Source organism: Xiphias gladius, chromosome 23, assembly GCF_016859285.1.
Source record: "Xiphias gladius isolate SHS-SW01 ecotype Sanya breed wild chromosome 23, ASM1685928v1, whole genome shotgun sequence".
Taxonomy (NCBI): Eukaryota; Metazoa; Chordata; class Actinopteri; order Istiophoriformes; family Xiphiidae; genus Xiphias; species Xiphias gladius.
The window spans coordinates 3,988,007-4,009,912 of NC_053422.1; the positions used below are offsets into that span (position 1 = coordinate 3,988,007).

The 21,906-nt window shown below is 41.1% G+C and overlaps 1 protein-coding gene across 10 annotated transcripts in view; it reads right to left on the reverse strand.

Annotated features, from left to right (window-relative positions):
* arhgef37 (Rho guanine nucleotide exchange factor (GEF) 37) overlaps positions 1 to 21,906 on the reverse strand; it is a 45,717-nt gene that overhangs the window by 21,697 nt on the left and 2,114 nt on the right. For 8 of the 10 annotated variants that reach the window (XR_005706580.1, XR_005706581.1, XR_005706576.1 and 5 more), the window contains exons 3-16: positions 19,417 to 19,615; positions 18,965 to 19,072; positions 15,319 to 15,836; positions 12,832 to 12,961; positions 11,350 to 11,497; positions 10,973 to 11,172; positions 10,674 to 10,804; positions 9,323 to 9,427; positions 7,527 to 7,640; positions 6,787 to 6,956; positions 5,461 to 5,608; positions 4,996 to 5,124; positions 3,306 to 3,501; positions 2,329 to 2,498 (exon numbers count right to left, since the gene is read on the reverse strand). Coding sequence is in view for 2 of the 10 variants with exons in the window: in XM_040119799.1 (XP_039975733.1) it covers positions 2,329 to 2,498; positions 3,306 to 3,501; positions 4,996 to 5,124; positions 5,461 to 5,608; positions 6,787 to 6,956; positions 7,527 to 7,640; positions 9,323 to 9,427; positions 10,674 to 10,804; positions 10,973 to 11,172; positions 11,350 to 11,497; positions 12,832 to 12,961; positions 15,319 to 15,825 (2,148 nt within the window). In the remaining 8 variants the exon portion in view is untranslated. The remainder of the gene's footprint in view (positions 1 to 2,328; positions 2,499 to 3,305; positions 3,502 to 4,995; positions 5,125 to 5,460; positions 5,609 to 6,786; positions 6,957 to 7,526; positions 7,641 to 9,322; positions 9,428 to 10,673; positions 10,805 to 10,972; positions 11,173 to 11,349; positions 11,498 to 12,831; positions 12,962 to 15,318; positions 15,837 to 18,964; positions 19,073 to 19,416; positions 19,616 to 21,906) is intronic. The other 2 variants (XR_005706579.1, XR_005706578.1) reach the window with 2 other exon arrangements.

A 21,906-nucleotide genomic window follows, 5' to 3' on the forward strand; every position in this document is an offset into this window, starting at 1 on the left:
TGACATATCTAATTGATTATCTAATTAAAACAAAAAACCCTCGTTATAAAGAGCCAGAGTGAAACCGAATTCTGTTCCGCTGGTAAAAGAAACTCATTTTAAAATCACGACATTTGTAACTGCGCTAAGAGATGATAACAGCCTTGGAACAGAGCCTCTCTCAACAGAAACTCACTTCTAAATAGTCCAAATAAGGACATTAGTGTTTTTGAAAAATCATCCAATATCGTTGTTCATTGAATACTAGAGCAGTGCAGGTTCAAAATGTGTCTGCCAGTCGGGGCTGACTGCCGGGCCTGCGTTAATCCAGCTTTCAGCTTTCTTGAGAGCATCAACCGAACAACTTCACACTCGACGCTGCGTTTCCTCTGATCCTGAGCAATACACCTGCGGGGACATAGCTGTGTCTCCTAGCAACGCTGGAGTAAACGCGTCATTTCTGGAGTCGGCCGCTCCGCTCCAGTTTGACGGTGTCTGGGTGACGGCGTAGAAGGGGCTGTTGCAGTTGGGTTCCACCTTTCTTAAACCCCCCCCCCGGTACGTGCGCCCTGTAAACTGGCTGGGTGCTGCACTGCCCTCGTAGTGTAGTCTTCCACCTTTTTCTACACGTCAAGTAACATGTAGAAAAGCAATGTCTGAAGCTTTCTTGAGAAACGCTCAACTAAAACAATTCACAGTCGACACTGCACTTCCTTGGGTCCTCAGCAACACACCCACGTAGTGTGAAGTAGATCGGATTAGCGGTTCTCGAGAAAAATCAAAATACAGACAGGCAGAGATTTATTTTCTTTATAGTTTGATTTATGGGCTAAGACATATAAACGGACAATAACACTCACATTCAGACTTTGGCTCAACTGCATCTCTGTCACAAATCACAGAGAAAGTTGAAGTCAAGACAAGTTTAGCACCTTAATGTTAGAGCTACACCTTCATGTCTTTAAAGTTAGACAGCCATCAATCTTTTCTATTTTCCTCAGCCACTAACAAAAGAACAATATTGTCAGTCTTCTGATAGCCTCAGTTTTCCCCAATGGAAAACAGTGGCTTAGTGTGAATGAAAGAACAGAAAGAAGTGAAAAATATGTGGTTTTAAAAGGTATGTACCATAGTGTGGACAGGGACCGATTGTGTGTATGTTTGGTGTATGGGCAGACTCAGGGTCATGAGGCCTGGACGTGGGGAGGAGTGGATGTGAAAAACCGCCTCTATAAAAAGGTCACTGGAGTAATCAGTCACTTTAACAGGCAATGTGGAGACATGTCTTTCTCTAAAACACACACACACACACACACACACACACACACACACACACACACACACACACACACACACACACACACACACACACACACACACACACACCTGATACTAAACGCAATCCCGCTTCTCATCCACGCACCTAAATCTCCTTCTCTCTCATGTACACAACCACATAAACCATCACAAATTTACAACCCCACAGCAGTCCCCTCTCACACTCACGTGTTGCTCATGTTAATCAATCTCTCAGCATACACACACACACACACACACACACACACACACACACACACACACACACGTACACTATCTTTCCCATACACAGTCCAGGATGCCCTCTTACAGATATGGACACATATCTGGCTGGATACACAGGGATTCTCTCTCTCTTTCCTCCTTGCGCACGCACACACAATTTCCAGATTGATGCTTCTGTCGCAGAATGCTGTCACATCGATCAGTCAACTCTTCAGAAAAACACACACACACACACACACACACACACACACACACACACACACACACACAGTCTGTAGCTTTTAATTAGGGAAATTAACACACTCTCTCTCACATACACACACACACACACACACATACAGTCACTCACTCACTCACTCACTCACTCACTCACTCACTCACTCACAGTTTGAAGTGTGATCTCAGATCATTTAAACCCAGGCCAGCGAGCTGAGGCCCATGTCACAGCCAGTCTAATTCCCATGTGTGGCCCTTTAAATTTAGGAGTCTAACATTTCTGTGGGGACAAGGAGCACTTGGTGATGTGGCACTAATGAGGTCCTAAAATAAGCTGACTGATGCTTTACTTGAACACTTCTGTCAACATATTTCGTATTTTATTTTATTTGTCAATAAACTGCGCCTCTTCAAACATTCAGGAGTTACGGTAGAATAAAAGTATTCTGTTTCTACCACATTAATATGCAAATTTATGCACCGAGGTGCTCAGACATCTAATGAGATCATCTGTGATGAAGAAGGAACCTGTGTAGTTAGTGTGAAGTTTCCATCAGGCATAGTGAGTCAATCAGTCATTCAGTTGATCACCTGGAAGCAAGGCTGGCTCCTGACTGTCACTGGCCGGCTCTCTGGGCTGTAGGAGTGTCTTCTGATTCCCGTCACGCCTTCTGGCAGGGTCGGGTGTGGCGAAGGGGGCGGGTACTCTGTTGGCTGATGATAGCGAATCAGCTTCGAGGAAGGAGCGTAGCCTCTTCTGCCTGCGTGCAGCGTACACAGAGGACGACACGTGGTGTATGTAAAAAGTATTTATTCTAACTTAAATGTAACCTTCAGTCCAATATTTTAAAGATCAAGAACTAACTTTTGATGTCTACTGACTCTAGCGGTTATTTTCAAAAATCATAGTTCTACTGTTTTTCAAGCCGATTTCATTTTCAGAATATACACTACACCCAAAACATTGCAATCTATCAGCCAGTGGCTAGTATTGTAACCTATATCAAATACTAGCTGTAACTGTTTTACTGTTGGTTCATAACCATACATGTCATCAACCACTAGATGGCACTCATGAGCTGCATTTAAGAAAAGCTTTTTTTAATACAGGAATCAACACCATCCTTTGTTTTTCTCTTAACTTCTGGATACCTGGCACCTCTTTGTTCCCCATATAAACTGTATGCACAGTAGGAAACCACTTAGTCATAGTTCTTCCTCCCCATATGTAAATGTAAAGAATTATTTAGGCTTGAGTCATTTCCACCAGATACACTGCTGTTTTCCCTCCACTCAATGGTCGTGATAACACCGTAAATGCTCCTCCACATTTCACCCAGCCATTTTCATTAGTTTGAGCACAACAGCAACGCTGCTCCCACACCGGAATCGCAGCTTGCGTTCGAAGCGCAGCACACAGCAGAAAACAGACCTCGACATAATCTCAGCATCCGCACAGAGTGAACCTATGTGCACAACTTGGTTGCATTTGTGGTAAAGATTTTGGTAAGAATGCTTCTTTTCGATACACATTTTAACCGTTTTCACAGTAAGACACTGGTTTGTACCTCCTGCATCAACCAGCCACCTCCGTTTGTCTCCACGGGTGTCGGTCTCACTGATAAGGGCCACCAGCTCCCCTTTGGCCAGGTTCAGGTCCAGGTCCCGGCTGCCCACGACCGTCCCTATCACCTGGTAGATCTTTCCAGAACCGTGCTTATCTGTTAGCTGCTTCAGACGGTGCTGAGAGGATGGGCTCAGAGGCTGACAAGGCGGAAGACAATGTAGAGTGAAATGTAATGAAACTGATTATTAATCAGACCTGACAAAGACAAAAAGGACGAGACAGGCCTGAGCAGAATAGGAAATGGTCAGTTCAGTGCCAAAGAAGTGATAAATGCATCATTTCCAACCTCTGTGAATTCAAGCGTGTCTGGATGCTTACCAGCACAACAGACTTGTACAGGTTAAACCAACTTACTCTACTTTATCAGGTATGTTTTTATCTATAAATCAAACTTCAATGTGTTTGTGAAGGCATGCAAGCTTTTAAGGGTTATATATATTTCTTACTGAAGCTAATACAGACCTAATTTCTTCTTGTTGAAATTAGGACTAAAATGTTTGTTGTCCTGAGTCATCGAACACGTTCGAAAACAAAAATGACTCATTCTCACTCAGAATGACAGGTTGGGAAAAAAACTAAACTTTTCCCGTCACTGAATGTGTGATCATTGCTGCCAAGGGATTAAGAAAACTGCAGAGGAAGAACAACAACATTCAGGATCCTGTTGTCCGCGACTGATTCACGATTACACGAGTGACGCAGAGCTGATATATGCATCACCATGATGACTTGGCAAATTATCAACTGTTCAAAGTTGATCATATCTAATCTCAGTTTATTATTACAAACTCAAACATAAGATGACGTGACTGTGCAACCTGCTCTTTCAGTGGGTTATTTATGCAAGTTGCTCGGCAGGTTTAAGGAACCTAACCCTGTTCCAAGACATCTGACAGACAGCTGAGCAGGAAATATAGTCAGCAGTAAAGAGATGTTGTTTGTTTATCCAATTGAATTCAAGAAAAATCACTCCGATTGACAGGCCAGGGGGCGCTTTGGAGATTAGTCTTTGAAGTGTCTTTTCATGAGCTGTTGCTTGGTAGCCCGGCTAAATAGAGATCTAGGAGGGTTCTGGGGGACACAAAGTTCACACACAGATATGGGCTGGGAGGGAAACGCTAAGCGGAATGCGAAGAGAAAGGATGTTTAAAACTCCCTATGCTTTAGTAGTTCTGGCATCAGTTTATATACTGATGGTGAAAATATTCAATTATAAACAAAGTAATGTCAGCTGGATTTAACATCCCTCACTTCTGTATTTTTAGTCTATTGTCATACTGTGTCTCCTGTTTTTATTATTATGGAGCCTGTAGTGTTGTGTAAATGTATTATCCTGTGTCGACGCCAATCAAACAGCTCAAATTTCTTGTGCACCTGTTGTGTTCTGTGAAAAAAAAGGCAACGTGACTGAGCTCAGGTCCCCAATAACAGCTTGTTTTGCTCGTTTTAGCGTTACTCTTAGTTTACAGTCTGTTGATCACCAAGTGTGTCTCTTATCTCTTTTAACCATCTTGGAGTTTTGGATCTAGATGAAGTAAATTATGCGTAGAAGCGGGAGTTGATCCCCAGGCCTCTTGGTCAACAACCAAGCAGAGCACAGTGTAAGGCAACAGCACTATTTCAGCTCCAACCTGGACGGCAGGCGCATAGAGCGTCTCTTCCACGCTGCGACACAAGGTCTCCAGCCTCCTCGCCCCTTCCAACACCGCAGAGTCTGCCCACTCCCAGAATGCACCAGGGCCGAGAGAGCTGTGAGGCAGCTGGGAAAAGAGAGAGATGAAACAGAGGGGAAACGGAGATAAAGAAACAAAATGAGCATGAAGATTCTATTTAAACTATTAGAGTCCTGAACTTTTATACCCTAAATGAGTAGTATACTGTAAGATAGCTCCCCTTGTGCTTTTTTAATTGACTGGCCATAAGGTGCAAGTAACTGGGTTCACCCAACTAACTTCTCAAGAAAGGTCAGCACTGTCTTGGACAGCACACTGACTACAACCTGGTGTGAAAAATATTCCTTTGCTTTACTTTATCTGCGCAGGGGCTCAGTGGATAACAATTTCACGCACATTGTATTTGATTACAGGATCGCCTACCTGTTGTGCAAAGCTCTGGAAAAGTTGCTCCATGTCTGAGGCGAGGTCTTTATGCAGACAGCTAAACGTCCCCAACATGCTCCAGATCATCTGCAGAGCTACACCGTTAAACTGGGGAAGCTCGTTGAGGAGCAAAGTATTGATTGTCCTGAGAGGAGAAGGGACGGAAAGAGAGGAGAGGTTTACACGCAAGTTGAAGTCAGTTGTCACCAGAATTTGGTTACAACTGGTTACAACAACTTTAACACCACTGCAAAAGACTGAATTGAATATTGGATTAAATAATGCTCAACCCTTTCATTAGATGTGCTTTGCAAGCTCAAATTAAATATGAAAATCACGTCCAAAAGGTGTAATTGTGTAGATTGTGCTGATTCATAGGAGGAGGCTCTAAAAATAGAGTGTGGTTTTACACTGACTATAAGAGGCTGGACTTTGAGGAAGACTGTTGGCTGGTTCATAATTTTGTAAATGTTGTACCGTGAGAAGGGAAGGTCTAGTGCGATCTGGCTTCAGCCAACAACTTTAGGTTTTTAAGTTGCTATTATAAATTTATAAATAACTGGTTTGACATTTACTCATTATTTTGTGTCTGGTTTCATTTATTTATAACTTAAAGAATAAAATAAAAAAAGTTATAAATTCATTTTTAATTGAATTCATTTGGTTAAAAATTCATTCAAGTTGAGTCAAAATGCTGAGAATATTCAACAACATTAAATGGTTCATTACAATTGAAGTGGATCTCACTCTGCTTAAAAAGGTTCATAAAATTGGTGACGAAGGCCAAACTAAAACAACTGTTGCTTACAAATCAGACAAATGAATAGAACCACAACCTCAAACCACAGTGGAAAAATTACTAAAAAGCTTAACAATGTGAAAAGTATGGTATTGTGACAACACCAGTGGCTATAAAGGGCACATGACTCATCAATACCAGAATTTCAGACAACAGTAAACTGGTTCTAGGGCAACTGCCACGGTTTTTTCAGATGTGCTCACAACCGCCTCAAATTTGTTAAGCTGGCATCCAGCAAAGAAGCCATTTGTCCTACTAGAAAATACTTTTCTGTCACTCATTGTCTCTTGCAACCCTATGCAACGTGAAAATAACCTTTTCTTTAGAGCACTCTGATGAGCGCTCAGGCTCAGGAGATCGCTAAGTAAAGTTCAGGTTCTTAGTCGAGACTCCAGTATGGACAGATGCACTCGGTGTCTCTGCAGATTGACCCTGTAACTCTCAGTTACACGACAGACCTTCCAACCACGAGTCCAGCATGTGAATTTAAAACGATCTCCGTCTCTCTCTCTCTCTCTCTCTACCTGTACGTGTTGGCCACAGCCTGTTCCTCGTAGCTCAGATTAGATTTGGCTTCTATCACTTCATAGTCGAGCAGCTTATCCAGCCGCTTCCTGATCAGGTTCCTCGGGCCCACCAGGAGGTCACGGAGTGCACATAGCGGCTTGTGGATCAGTGTCCTCATCCTCTTTTCCTGGAAGCAAGGTCATTAGAACAACATTAGAAGAATGCTGTGTTGCTATCTTTGTAGCCAGTATTGACACGATTTTAAACATTGAAATCAGGATGGATAAATATATATTCTCTATCATCGGCTTGATTCTGTGGACCAAAAACTTTGTACTGATGTCCAACACTTAGTTGCCCTGAATCAGCTTCTCAGCAAAATCTTGGATATTTGCGCAGGAAAGCAGGACAGTCATAACAACACTGGAGGAAAGCAATATGAAAATAAACAACAGCAAAATTAAACATCCCAAAACACTGCCTGTGGTGGCTTTACGGATCCTGGTTACCTCAGACTCATGCTAGATGCTGTTTAAGTGATAAGTGTGATGACATGTCCAACACCTGCACATGAAGGGCAAATCTAAAAGTACAGTTCTTGCTTCATAATGTAGGTTTAGCGATTAAAGGTCCTATTAAATGCATGAATTTTATTTTAATTGAGTTTTGTTTCACTATGGTTTTGCTGCTTTTACTTAAAGAATTTGACCACCACTGCCACCACGGGTATCTGGGTAAGAGTGTCGGGTAGGCTCACAAACGTAGGAAGAATCCACTGTCTAAGTGCCGTAGTGATTTCCTTGTAGCAAATAGGTGCCTTCTCTCCGTCCATATCAAAGTCGAACTCCTCTGTTTTGCAGGCCAGGAACCCCTGCAGACCAACAAAGGAGAAGGGGCCGTCATACCCTGCTCAGATGCCCTACTTCGGTGAGGCTGGTTTTGATTAACGAAAAGATTGTGGGGTTACTGAATTCACAAATGTGTTTCCTTTTTTAGTTTTCAAGGTACAAAGTAGTTGCCACGTCCAAATTAGAGGTTGTTCAGAGATGCTGCTTGGTGATTACGATACAAGAAAACCAATTGTCATGACTCCCAGGAGGAGGACAACTGGCTGGGCCTGGCAAAAATAACTGGCCTTTGATTATTAAGAAAATGTGAAAAAGAGGGGGGTGGGGGGCACAATGCTGATTCCTGTTGGTTAGAAGGAAACAGGAAAAAACAGTTGCCACAGAGGATAATTTCAGAGTGGAAAGGTACACAGAAACTCACACGTTGGACCTCAGGAACTTAACGAGGGTTTGAGTTTACACAGTGTGACTCATGAACACACTGTATGGCAATATGTTCCAGAATAGATATTCAGCCCTGTTCCAGTTCTCCATTACCATGACCAGAAAGTCGCAACTTCAAGTCCCTGAAATGGCTGCTAAAATTTGAAGGGGACGACACTTAACCTCAAAACATGTTGTTTATTGTAATCACAGTGAATATGAGCAATTGAATTAGTATGAAGTGGAACCATGCTGGAAAAAAAAGTACGTACGTGTAAAATTAATACTTGTGGAGCCCAAGCATCCAGGGTATGATGTTCCCCTCATATGTGATTCTGATTTTCTCATTAATGTATATAGCACAAAGTTACAAAAAAAAATTCCAATCCTAACAATGCTGACAATTAAAACTGAAGAAATGTGATGCTCATGTCAGTTTTTTGCAATTTGTTTTTCCACCTGAGACAGGTCTCAAAGTTACAGCAGCAAAAGGAGTTTGCCTGAATGGTGTCAGCATGGAAAACAAGACAAAACAAATAGAAAAAAAAAAACACAAGTAGGTGGCGTGTTCGGTATCTGATGAGATGCCTCAGTTAACCAAAATTCATATTTTTACAAACTGTAACCAAAACATGTTTGAAACAAAACAGGAGAAGCACCAGCACAGAGACATGATGGCGTCTTCAGTTGTTTTCTTTGTGTTTTATCAAAACATCTCTGTGAGATCCTACCGCTGACACATGTGGGTCACTTCCAAGAATAGATGCGAACACTCAAGCGAGATATAAGCAAGAGCAACACTTTACAGACAGTGTGATAGTCTGCAGTGCGGATGTAAGCAAAGAAAGACATGTTTACTTTCACAGTTTCCCTTCCGGCAATCTGGGGTTTAGTGCCTTGCTAAAGGGCAAATAACAGTTCCTGACAGATAAGAGGATTCTTCCCATAGCAATCCTGGATTCAAACCAGCAACTGTACACAAGCTTAGTATTCTAACCATCGGGCAACATTATAATACACACTTGTTCTTATCAACAACCCAAAGTCATAACTACAAATGAGTTTAAACAGTTTAATTATATGATTCATTAAAAACTTGAAACATCTTTTAACCAGGTTACCACCCACGCTTGTCAAATCTTCTCTTTCTTTAAAGGGCCATTGTAATATTTTAATTAAATTTAAACCATAAAAATATTAGGTTTTTAACATACCAACAGCAAAATGTTAAAGTAAATCCATTAACCATGAGTTACCATAACCTAGGACATTTGCAGCTTACCTGTAGGTGGTGCAGGTATGTCTCCACATTCTCGAGGAGCTCCAGGATCCCATGCTCCAGAACGTAAAAGAAGCCTTCCAGGGCGTCGAACTCCTCGTCAACCAGCTACAACAGAACGCACAGGGAGACATATGCTGCATGTTTGTAATATCAAGATAAAAGATAAAAAGGTAGCGGGTGAAGCTGCATGTCAGGACTTAAGAAAAGTCACAGGACTGTGATAGGTGGACTCCCAACACAAAATCATAATCTAACGACTGTAACCAGTCCGATTTCTCTAACTGTAAGGACCATGACAGCCAGAGTAATAAATTCAGAGCGCTATTGTCCAATTAGCGAAATGCTTAAAATATACCGTAATACAAACAGAAAAACTGGTTTCACATGCTGGAGCTGCATGATAACAGCTTTCTTTATGAACAACAGTTGTCAGGTCAGTCAGATCAGCACCCGTGGGATTCTGTCATAGGTTGTTTAGGAACCTATGATTTGAAATAGTCATCACGACTACTTGTACCAGACCTCAGATTCCCCCTAAACACTAGGTTCCACATGCAGTTACGTACACTGGTACATCGGTGCATTTTGGTGCATCAGCTCTTTCCAAACTGTCCTTCCAAGCTTTACCGCTTTTCAACACAACAATCATCATTTAATCATCTAATACATGCACTGTGAAGGTGCCTCTTGCCCATTCTATCCTCTCAAGCTGCGGTCGGGACTGGTGCAATGCAACTTGAACACCCAGGGATAACCAAAGCCTCCCAAAACTCAAAAGTCAGATCCCTTTATATCCTGCATAGTGTATATGTAATCAGGCTGCAACTGAAATTTGAGAAATGTAAAAAGATCAAAAGGCAAAACGGGAAAAGGATCAATCAAAATGAAGCCGCAGGAGACGTGTGAGGATGCGCATAGATGTGAACTCTTTGATCAGACCTTAAAAACCTTATTGGATTGACAAGTGTAACCATATTGTAGCGCCGTGTAGCAGACCAGAGTATCCAGCAGGTTTAATAACAGGTCATGCTGTATGTTCCCAGGTTAATCGCGAACTACTGCATCGCAGCTGCAAGGGAGGGTGCGAACTGGAAGGTTATTTACGGCTCAGAGGACTAGAAGAGTTCAGGGTCTACTGTACCCATCCTGAATTATTACTGTAATGTGCCGTTCCATTTGTTCATTTGGGTCATGTTTCCTTCTCTGATGCGTAACTTCAAACATGGGATGATGAATGTTCAGGGTCAGTTACGGAACAGCATCCTGGAGTTGGCAGGGATCCTGTGTTGTTCAAGGACACTTCAACGGAGAGCGTGTTATTAAAACTAGGGTTACCAAACTTCTGTCCTACCTTGGGTGCTATTCCAGTCTCGTGTTTGATTTGCTGGCTGAGCCTCGCGGTCTTCTTGGCAATGCTGTGGGAGTTGAAGCGGTTGATCTTGTCCTTGATGGTTAGGGTTTCTGTCTTCTTGTATTTGTCAGCTACAAAACACAAGGAGCAGTTAATCTAGTGACAAGTTACAAACACAGATGGCAACTTTGTTAGGCCTGGCTGATTTTCTCACAGCAAACGTAACAAAAGAATACAACAGAGGCATTTTATCTGTTTATGAGTTAGTAGTGGACGGTCTGGGAAGGGCCCCGTCTTACCAACTTCTCTGAAGCGTTTGTACTCGTTGATCCGACAGTTCAAGGCAACAGAGGTGTGAGCAGTCTGCTCCAGGAGTGCATAAGCTGGGTGAGCTCGGTCGGTGTGTTTCTGAATGGTCTGCAGGAGGAGGGGGTAGCGGGCGATCCGCTGCACCGGCATCACCAGGAAGAAACTCAGAGAAGTGGCGTTCACTTCAGGCCTGGAGGGATGAACGGCAATAGTCAGCACTCAGATAACTTCAGGACCGAAAGCAACAACTGTTACGTGTTACTTCTGTTGCTTATCCAGTTGACATTTTTTCATCTTCAGTTTTCGGCAACAGTTTTTAGCAAGTTTGGTCCCAGTGTGAAAGAGCAGGTAGATGATATAGACCTACGCTGAGGCCTTGATGACCCTGACAACCTCGTTCCAGAGCCCCTCCTTCTGTTTGTAGCTGTTCTCCACCACTGTAATGTGGTTGTAGTTGGCCAAGTATTCCTTATAGGCTGCCTCAATGTCTGAAGACAGGCTGAGGAAGGAATCGCCTGTCAGGAGGGAAAAACATATATTTACTCATTTACATAGAGAAATCATGCTCGGAGCACAACTTTCCTGTTTGTAAGGAGGCCAAAGAAGGTAAAAAGCAACTACTTTAAAAATATGACAAATAAATAAAAATAGTAGCTTTTCATATCAAATTAACTGTATCCTGCATATATTTGTATAATCTATCCAAATAAGAAAGATTGCTCATTTTGGTATCATGTGAAACACAATCCATGCCTTTACTGAAGTTATTGCCATTCTGATTGGAAGAACCATAGACCATGTGTAAAAAAAACAACACTCTCTTGTTGTCCCGTTAAGTGCTGTCATGGAGACAGGCAAATTTAATTAACAGCCTTCACGCTGAGAAACTATAAAATGTTGTCATGGGAAGAGACACGTCTGGACATGTTAATTTGTTTTTTTTTGTCCACGTTACCTGTTACATAATGTGAACATCAAACTTTGTGTGTTTCAGTGTTTTTTTTTTTTAGTAGCGGTGATTTTCCTCTTAACCCTTCAACTCTCAGTTTGACCAAAAAGATGAGAGAGTAATCTGTTCATAGTTATTACATGTTCATATCCAGGTATCATTTCATGGTACGAGCAGTCTACGTAAGGTCTACAAAGTGCTTGCATCCTGCAGACAGAACAGTGGGTGCATTTAAATCTCGTTAATTTAAAAAGGACATAAGGAATGTCTGGGAGTCGGATTTGTTTCATGTTCTTGGAAAGAACACAGTCACGCCTATAGTGTTTATTTCAAGAGGCTGCATGTGAGGTGTATGAGATAAGGAACACACTTTTCACCCCTTTATTATGTTGCGACACACACACAGTAAAACAGACTTACGCACATCTAAAACCGACCAAGAAAATGCAAAAAGAAACACTGAGGTTCAGAGAGCTTCTCAAGAACTGTCACCTTTCACACTAGGCTTTCAGCACATGCAAATACAAGTCAAATGTAGAGCAGACATTTCTAGGTATACAGCCTCACAAATTAGCTATACTAGCACCTCCAGACCCCTTGCTGAGACTGTGAAATACCCCATTTAGATTCTCAAGTGAATGTGAAAACCACATTAGACAATAAGATGTGTGAAGATTTTATTTACTTCCTGTCAACAAGTGTGATGAGAGGAATTGATCTAGAAAGAGAATATCTCTCTGAGACCTGCAACATTCTCACCACTTCCTGTTGGAAGTCTGAACTGGCTCATGTTGTCAAATAACAAAGAACAAACCCCGTCAATGAGATTAAGAGTTCAGGGGATGACGCCGCTTAATGGAGAAATTTAAGTGACTTTGAGTGTAAAGTTATATCCCTTACAGAGCGTCTCCAGGAAGAGAGGATCTCCAGGCCGAACATGCTTCTGGTCCAACAAGCTGAGGAGTCGACTCGACACATTAATCACCTCCTCAATGTAGAGAAACATGCTGTCCAGGTTGGCTAGAGGAGGCTAAGGTGGGCAGGCAGACGGAGAGACACGCGTGCAAATGAATTTAATGTCCAAACACTCATCACTGACAAAAATGATTTCAGAAATAACACAGAAAACATAAAAAAGGCACTAAGAAGGCTGCGTAGCGTGGCATAATTTCCATAGTTACCATTACTTGACATGTTCATTTATTGCATTTTATTATATGTAGCATATATACACACATCTGTTTGTGTGTGTGTTTGTTCTCCCTTTTTGTACAAGAAAAATGCTAATGCACAGCTGATAAAGATCCATTTTGTTTTGCTACATTCTATTCTAATGAGGGAACAGTGGGAACACTAACTGGTGAAAGACTCAACAATCTGCACATTGCCACAGCAGCGTTTCTGTCTCACAATGGCTTCATTTATCTCAATGTATTCTACTTTTCCATCCAGCCCTCCTCCACTCTGCTGCTTCTGTGTGTCCTTCTCCATCTCCCCCATCCATCATATTCCTTTACCCACATTTTCACCTCCCTCTTTCATTTTATTTCCCCACATCTGCATTTTATCTCTCAATTTTTTAAATCAGAAAACTGCCACATAACACGGACAAATCTCTTTCCTAATATCGATTTCATCAACCGCTCTCCTATTCACCAGTTTCTCTCCTTCCCTTAACAGATCATCAACCCGTAATTTAGCCCGTCCATTCCCTCTTTCTATTTTCATTTCATTCTCTTTTCCCTCATCTACCATTTCCTCTGTGTGTTATAACTTTCATTCTCATCGACAGCTCAGTCCTTGCAGCCCATAAAGCCTGATTCCCTTATGTTTTACGAGGCCTCATTTCATTACTGAAGTGATAATAAATGATAATTTAACAGTAATAAGCAATACCTCAGATGTAATGAAAAGCTAACGATAATAAACCATCAAGCGGCCTCTGCGTGACAGTACCTCTGGATGCTGGAGTGGCAATTCTACATGTAGTGAATACTTTTTGTTTAAAAAGGCACAATCAAAAGGGTTGTCCCATCATAAACAATCAAAACAAAGAAATAAACACGATACAGGGTCTAACACTAAACGACAAGAAAACCTAAGTTAATTAATGCTACTTGAGGGTTTGAAACTTTTGGGTACATGAGAGTGAGCTTGTTTTTGCATCAATTAATCTTGACCTGCAGCCTCTTTCTTAGCAAAACTGTACTGTAGACATGTGGGTAACACGCCTTGCTCAAGGGCAATGGGATGGTGGCGAGCACGGGCAGGGCTGCAACTAACGATTATTTTCAGAACCGATTCGTCTGCCAATTATTTTCTCGTCTTCTAATTGATTATTGTTTTGCCCATAAAATATAAATAGTGAGTGAAAATAGTGAAAAATGCCGTTTTAATTCCCAGTAACCCAAGATGACATGTTTGTTTTATCCGACAAACAGCTTTAAACCCCAAAATCTTCAGTTTACTATCATGTACAAGAAAGAAAAGCGTCAAATCATCAAATCTAAGAAGCTGGAGCCAGGAAATATTTGGCATTCTCCTCTTAAAAAAATGACTAAAAACACTAATTGGTTATCAAAACAGTTAGTGATTAATTTTCCTGTCAGTGAACTAAGGGATTAATTGATTAATTGTTACAGGTGTAAGCATGGGTCAGTCTCCTCCTTCATTGTTCGCATCTTAAGATTTGATACTGTGATCCTACAGCAACATATTTAGGTTAGGATCCTAAAAATAGCGGGAAAGATACTATATGAAAAATAATGGCACTTTTTTAGCTTTGCTCCAATCTTTTACATGCAAATAACTGATGATCTTGATAATGCAAATATGCACAGTAACAGTTAGACATTCATTAGGTAAAAACTTTCAAGCAGCTGCCACTTTAAGAAATATTGAAATGAAAAAGTAAAAAAGTCAAGACTTAAAAAAAAATGCAATAAAATAATTTTGTTTCCCCAAAGACTCAAAGAACTGATGAATAGTTACGATTTTGCAGCATTTTGCAAAAATAATCAAGACCAGTTTAAAATGTTTTGTTGATTAATTAATAGGAAATTAATTACTAATTTCCATATAAAGCAAAAATACCAACCATTCAGCAGACAGCAAGTCATCAAAATGTGAACTGTGGTGCTTTTCTTTGTTTTATATCATTGGCAATTGAATATATCTACATTTTGGACTGTCAATGGGACAAAGCAAGCAATCAACTGTCAATACGTAACTTTGGGCTCACAAGATTTGAGATGAATATTTTTCACTAATTTTCTGATACTATGTGGATGAATAGGAAAAATAATCAACAATGAAAGTAACCGTTGCCACCCTAACGAGGACTACTATTAATTTTGCCTAAGAATGGTACTACCACCGCATTCATACCTGTAATTTCTGCAGGTTGCTCCTGATGGTCACAGTGCTAACTTGCAGCAGTCGAAGATAATTCCTCTCAGACTGGACCAGCTCCTCTATGGCCAGCAGCTGTCTCTGGGCTGCTCTCTCTTTAGCTGCCGCTTCCTCCTCTTCAGATTTCTTTTTGGCCTCTTCGGCCTCCTGTGCCAACCTCTCCTCTGATATTGAGCTCTCCTCTGAGAAACTATCCTGTGAGGAGAGCTTTGAGTCCACAGCGCTAGCATTTGAATCTACAGGTTCCGAGGTCTCGGCTGGTGCTTCAACAAACACGGACACGTCTGACTCCTCCGCTGTGCTGAATGTCTCTTCTTCACATTGATTTTCCTCTGTGGATCCATCCTTCTCCTGGAGCTTTTCTGTCATTGGCTTTTTCATGGCGACCTTCTGTAAAGCTCCGAGGGGAGACAGCGCGGATGAGGCCGGTTTAGGGAGAGCTAGTGTGAAGGTGGAGGGCTGAGGCCTCCGGGGCACCTCCATGATGGAGCTCACTGTCAAAGAGAAACATTATTTAGACACTGTGCTGACGGAGTATGTTTACATTTTACATTAATACTTAAAAACAATGTCTCATCATAAGAAACATGTATTTTCTTTATACTAATCGTTAAAGCAACCCTAGTAGATCCACCGATGCAAGATCATTTTGTACTAACCCTTAAAAGCTGAAATTCCTCCATTGCTGATCGACTTTCTTATCAGTGTGAAGGGCAACAGATGCACTGAGCCACATTTTCTTCTCTCAATCTGAACCAGATGGACCACAGTGAATGTACGAGATAATTCGATCAGAAGGATGAAATATATGAGTTCATAATCAAACCCACATTTGACCTCAAGTCAAACCTACAAGTCAGTAAAGTTCAATGCAGAGACAGTGGAAAACAACTAGAGAGGACAACCTGCAGCAGTTGGCAGAGCTGAACTGCTGCAGAGATTTACTTTTTATAGGCCCTCCCCCTTGTATGTATCCTGTATTAGCACAGCTGTGTTGTCCAAGCAGCGCCAGACATGTCAAACGTAGCACATCTAACTTGACTATGCTACATCTGTATGTGCGCTCTCTATGGCACTGAAGCAAACGTACACACAGTAGGACCATGATACATGTTAAATGAGTCTATGACAACTTCCATGCTGTCGAAGTCATCCAGTATTAAAGAAACAACCTTTTCTAAACCTGGCTGTATTCTTAACCCTCAGTTTAACGGACCATTAACAACATCTATGTAGTATGAAGAGTTACTGTCACTCAAATTCAATTTCCACTGTCTACCATTTAACAACGCTGAGAAAACAGTTCGAGACAAGTTTTTCTAAACATCTGGTGCTGGGCAAGTCCTCCACAGGAAAATTCCTAGAATTTCAAAGCAGATTTTGTCCGACTCCTGTATTTGATTTAAGGTTTATCCCTTTAAAGTGAAGGTGAGAAACTGCAGAGCAATGAGTACTTGTTCCAAAGGGTAAGAAGATGTTAAAATTAAAAAAAAGAAAAAAAAAGAAAACAAACAAACGTGTTGAGAACATGTTTAAAAGTTGTATTAATTTAGCCTTTATAACTGCATCAACCAGCACACAGCAGCAGAGCTGCAGATGCATTGGCTTATACACAAACATGCGCCGGAGGGGGGTGCATTGTCATGGATCCTCTGAGCTGGAACACCACGTTTCACCCGCCAGGAGGCCGGCAAGCTGCTTACAGAGCGACTAATGCTGCCACTGGTGTGAAAATGAGCCATTACATGGTTCAGCTGAACAACCCTCTGTGGCTTTAAAGGACAGACTCTAATGACAGTTTATTTTTGATTCTGTGATTAAATTATAAACTGTGTGACAGGTTACTCATGACAACACTTTTAAACATCAGCAACAAGGCTCAGAGCTTCTTCCATGGATCAGAGTCCAGCCCTAATGGTCTGATTCTGTATCAACCTCAGAACATGTTGCACCACTACATAGAACTTCTTTCCTTTGTGTGAATGTAGAGTGGGTAAGTTTCGTTTCAGATGTGTTGTATGCCATTCACTTTCTTTTTGAACTGAATGTAAGGTCTTGCTGCTCCTAAACTATGAGTCACTGAGAATTTATGTCACTACATGTGATATGTTCCTGCAACAGTGTCACGCAAACAAATTCCTTTACAACTGTTGCCAATAGTGCGCAAAGAGAGTCAATTTGAATCTACTCTAAAGATCTTCAAAATATGCTCCTGAAAATTGATTCACTCATTTCTCATTCAGACAGGAAAAAAATTAAGATTTAAATCGAAAGCCCTCTGGCCAAAGAGGAAGCAAGCTGGATTTCAAACACGACCAAATTTCATGGCAATTTTTCGGTAATTGACAGTTTTCGATACCAGATGCCATGGACACATTTTGGTTTGTACCAAAAAGTCTGAGAGGTATGAGGATGTTGTTTGGCATTCTGTCTGTATTCCCATTGCCTTCTTATAATCTTGTTACATTTGATTTTGTTTTATTCCATTTCAGTGAGTACACACTGCCAGTTTATTAGGTAGAGCTAGCTAAAACTAGAGCTGCCTAATACAACAGCCCCACATAAATTCCTACCATCATGAAGGTTAAAATGCTCATTTTCCATTTTGTAGATTCAACTTTATCGAAGGCTATAGTTTGCAGTGCTGTTAAATTGTATTGGTTTATACTGTGAGGAGTTTCTAATATTTTTCATCTGATTTATATCGGTGAGGGCACACACGGGCAGAGGGCAGACTACTAGACTGCATTATTTTAGCTAGGTGCACCTAATAAACTGGCAACTGGGAGCATATGAAATTGTGTTTATACGTCTGAAACCTTTTAACCTTTTAAAATGTTTTGAATTTCTTCTGCATTATTTTTGTTATCATTATCGGCATGGCTACACTGGATTGCACTGTATTTTTCAGGTGTACAACAACTGTACATACATTACTATCAAAATAGGTGACTGTGACTGTGTGTCACTCATTTTGATCTAATCCCGCCTCACAGATTTATCTTCTCCCTCCAACAAAAGGCGGTTTACAGCAAATGGTGGTCAGACTTTGGGATAACTGAGATTTAACAATCAAGAAAGGTGTCAAAAGCTGGCGTCGAATACCTGTCCGATCAGACAGTTCCTTATTCAAATCAAAATTTTGCCTGTTTCAAACTACTTTGTTCAATCAACGTTCTCGACAAGCTGCTTGTGTTTAGACAGAATTTAACTTTAATTAATTTATTTTTATTTTTTTTTTTTTTTAATGAAAATCTAGCTTGCAGAAAAACTAGTATATAACTCTAAATATAAAAAGGTATTCATAACAGGGGTTTTTTTTGGTATAGTTACCAAAACTCAGGCATCAAATCGGCACTACCTATAAGCTCTTTCTTATCCACTACATTACAACAGTTATGGCACAAAAAAAAAACTCAGCAAGACAAATTAACCTGACATCAAAAATTTCTTTACATCCCAAAACAAGTTTGTCACCACTCCAGATTATGACATCTGCTTCTCACAGGCCAAACCATAACCACAGCAAACTGTTCACCATCCTTAAAAATAACAATGTGTGTGAGAGAGACATTAAAGAGTAACATTCAAAACCATTTACATGAGATCAGGCTATTATTACCTTGTGCAGGATCCCTGATTCAGCTGCAGTGCAGCTCGGTCTCCCCTCTCTCGCTGTCCTGTGCTCTGTCCCAACTGAGGCAGGAAAACTGCTGCAGAGGAGACACCGCTGCATGGAAAACACAAACACACACGCCTGTGTAACTTTCTCCAGTGACACACACAGCGCAGGCTGCTGCTGGGCCTCATGTGGCAGGAGTGTTTCAAAGTGTGTGTGTGTGTGTATGTGTGTGCGAGAGAGAGACACACAGTGCATGAGTGTGTGAGGGAAGGGGGGATGGGAGTGGAAAGGAGGGCGGGCTGGTTGTTTTGTACAGGAAAAAGAGGGGAGGGGTGGAAAGGGTGGCCACACACACACACACACACACACACACACACACACAAAAGCACACTCACGCTGCTGAATAAGCTGATTGACTGCAGCAGCCGGTGGTAAAACGAAGCGGCACTCACCCGGGCAGAGGCTGATTGGCTGACAAATCTTCCAAGTGGAATGAAGGACCAATGAGTCGGCACCTTGAAAGGCCTTGTGAAACCCTAAAGGGACCAATGAAACCAGAGCTTTGAAGTGATTGAAGTTTTCCTCTCACAGGAAACAAAAGCCCTGCGGGACGTACCATCCTCTTCCAATTAAAGGGATTGTCTGGATTCTCTGGTAGAAGGTAACAAAAAGAGATATATACCTCACTCCTTTGGATATATTTCAGCCGGAAATAAAAGATTTATGGCGGTTGTGTCCAAAGTCTATTTTAAACAATTAAAACAAACAACTAAAGAAACTGTAGGCCCACTAAGCAGCAACTGGTTACTAAAAATGTATTTAAATGAAAGTTAAGAGGACTGTGTTATTTGAGAGTCTGCAGCATAACCATTCACTTTCATTTAATAATAAAGAGAGTGACTTCACCCACTTTTTCCTCTAAAGGTATCCAGCCAGGTTCACACAGATTTTTTTTTATTCAGAGTTGATTAGAAACAACTGTCACCGTACAATAAAAGAGAATGGGAATTGCAGTGCTTGCAGTGCTACTGCTAAAAATTAGTTTAAAAAAAACAAACAAACAAAAAAAAAAAAAAAACATCTGAATAAGACTAAGGGCCGACATCAACATTAGCATTGTGTGATGCCGTACTAGGGAGGAGCAATGTTATGCACTAAAGGCTACTGACGGAATGCTAATGTGCATATTTTTACCACATTAAATATCTTAGTTTAACATGTTAACATGCTAACATTTGCTAATTACCACTAAAAACAGTGTTCAGATATTTCACTAAAAGACAAAAATGTCAACCTCATAGTGGTGCTATAGTGTGCAAACTTTTGTGCCAACATGTTAATTAGATATTGAGATATTTCACTGGATAAGTTTAAACCTGAATCATCGAAGTAAAGTTCATCCTCTGTGCACCATGAATATCTGTAACAAATGTCATGACAGTCCATCCAGTCACCAAAAGCCAAAAATGTCAAAGTGGTGGCGTTAGAGGAAAAGTCAGGGGCTCACTAAAGTCAGTAGACTTCAACCTCAGGGGACCGTGAATGTCTGTAGGAACTTTCATGGCGATCCATCCAAGAGTTGTTGAGAAACTTCCACCAAATGTACCAAAGTCACGGACCAACAGACTGACCTTGCCGTTTCTCAAGGCATGCCACTAGCACGGCTAACAACAGTCAAACTTTCAAGCTGTACTAACAGTGTGTCAGTAAAACTGGGACACTGTTTTTTTTTTTTTCTTCTTTAATCTTTTGGCTCCACACCACAAGATCAAGTTGTCATCTATCACAGTCGTTAAGAAAACCTCCCTTCAACACAGGAAATCTGCTTGATATAGTGCAGACAGGCGATGTTGCTGAAAATCCCAAAAAAATAACAGGGTGGAGATTTAACGCCGACAGAGCAGGCGTGATGGAATCATAAGTCCTTTCATTTGTATCACTTTCATCTTCCGTTACACTGTAAATGTTTTATCTGAAGAGGAAGACGTCAACACCAGACTTGTGTACTTTCCTGGGACGTATGAATATATTGTTGAGTTTTTCTGTTTTGTGCTGTTCTGTATGCATTTTATTGTTGAGTTTAATGCATATTAAAAAGACCCCTCTAGGGACGGGAAATGCAAATAAACTTTGCTTATAAATGCTGTGGTATGTGGCATTGGTTCATGTATGTTTTTGTCCCTTTACAATTAACATTTTATAACATTAAATACCTAATGAATGAATACTGTTTTACAGGCATAGCATTTATTAAAAGTTTGTTGTTTCTATCCACAAGTATTTTATCATTTTCCTATACAATTTTTTCTTAACCGTCAGATGACGACATGACATTTGTTCGCTATTTCTCCTCAGAAACAACAGTGAACCAAACATACAGACTCAAATGGCTCAAATTACTATGTGTCTATGAGAATAACCGGAATATGTTGATAGCTTTAACCCAGCCTCAAACAATGAAAAAATTCATTGGAGTCAGCCGCAGAGCGTCTGGAATGAAGGAGGGAGTGAGGGAGGCAGCGGCTAATCTGGTCCGCCAGATCGGTATGTCAGGGAGGAATGCCGCAGGACTGGATTCTTTTATCAGCTGACTTATGTTCATTTCATGATAACTTAAGGTGTCTTGCAGGAGAAAGCGGGTTTACAAAGAGACTTCAGGTACTCCTCCAACTCTCTACAGTGACCTCTGAGAGCAAACACCTTTCTCAGGCAAAAACCTGCCTTTCCAAGAACAAAACTGCTCCATTCCTAGAAAGCATCACTCTGCCAAGGCTAATTTGTGATTTAGTCTTACAAGATGGGTGAACTTTTCCGTAAACTGGTGCAGTTGTAGAAATTTTGCTTTACACGTGCAGTGCTAGGCACTTTCCAGGGCAGGAGAGTTGATGACATGGTAAGACGTCTAAATGCAGAACCATGTTTACTGTAATTGCTGGGGGGGA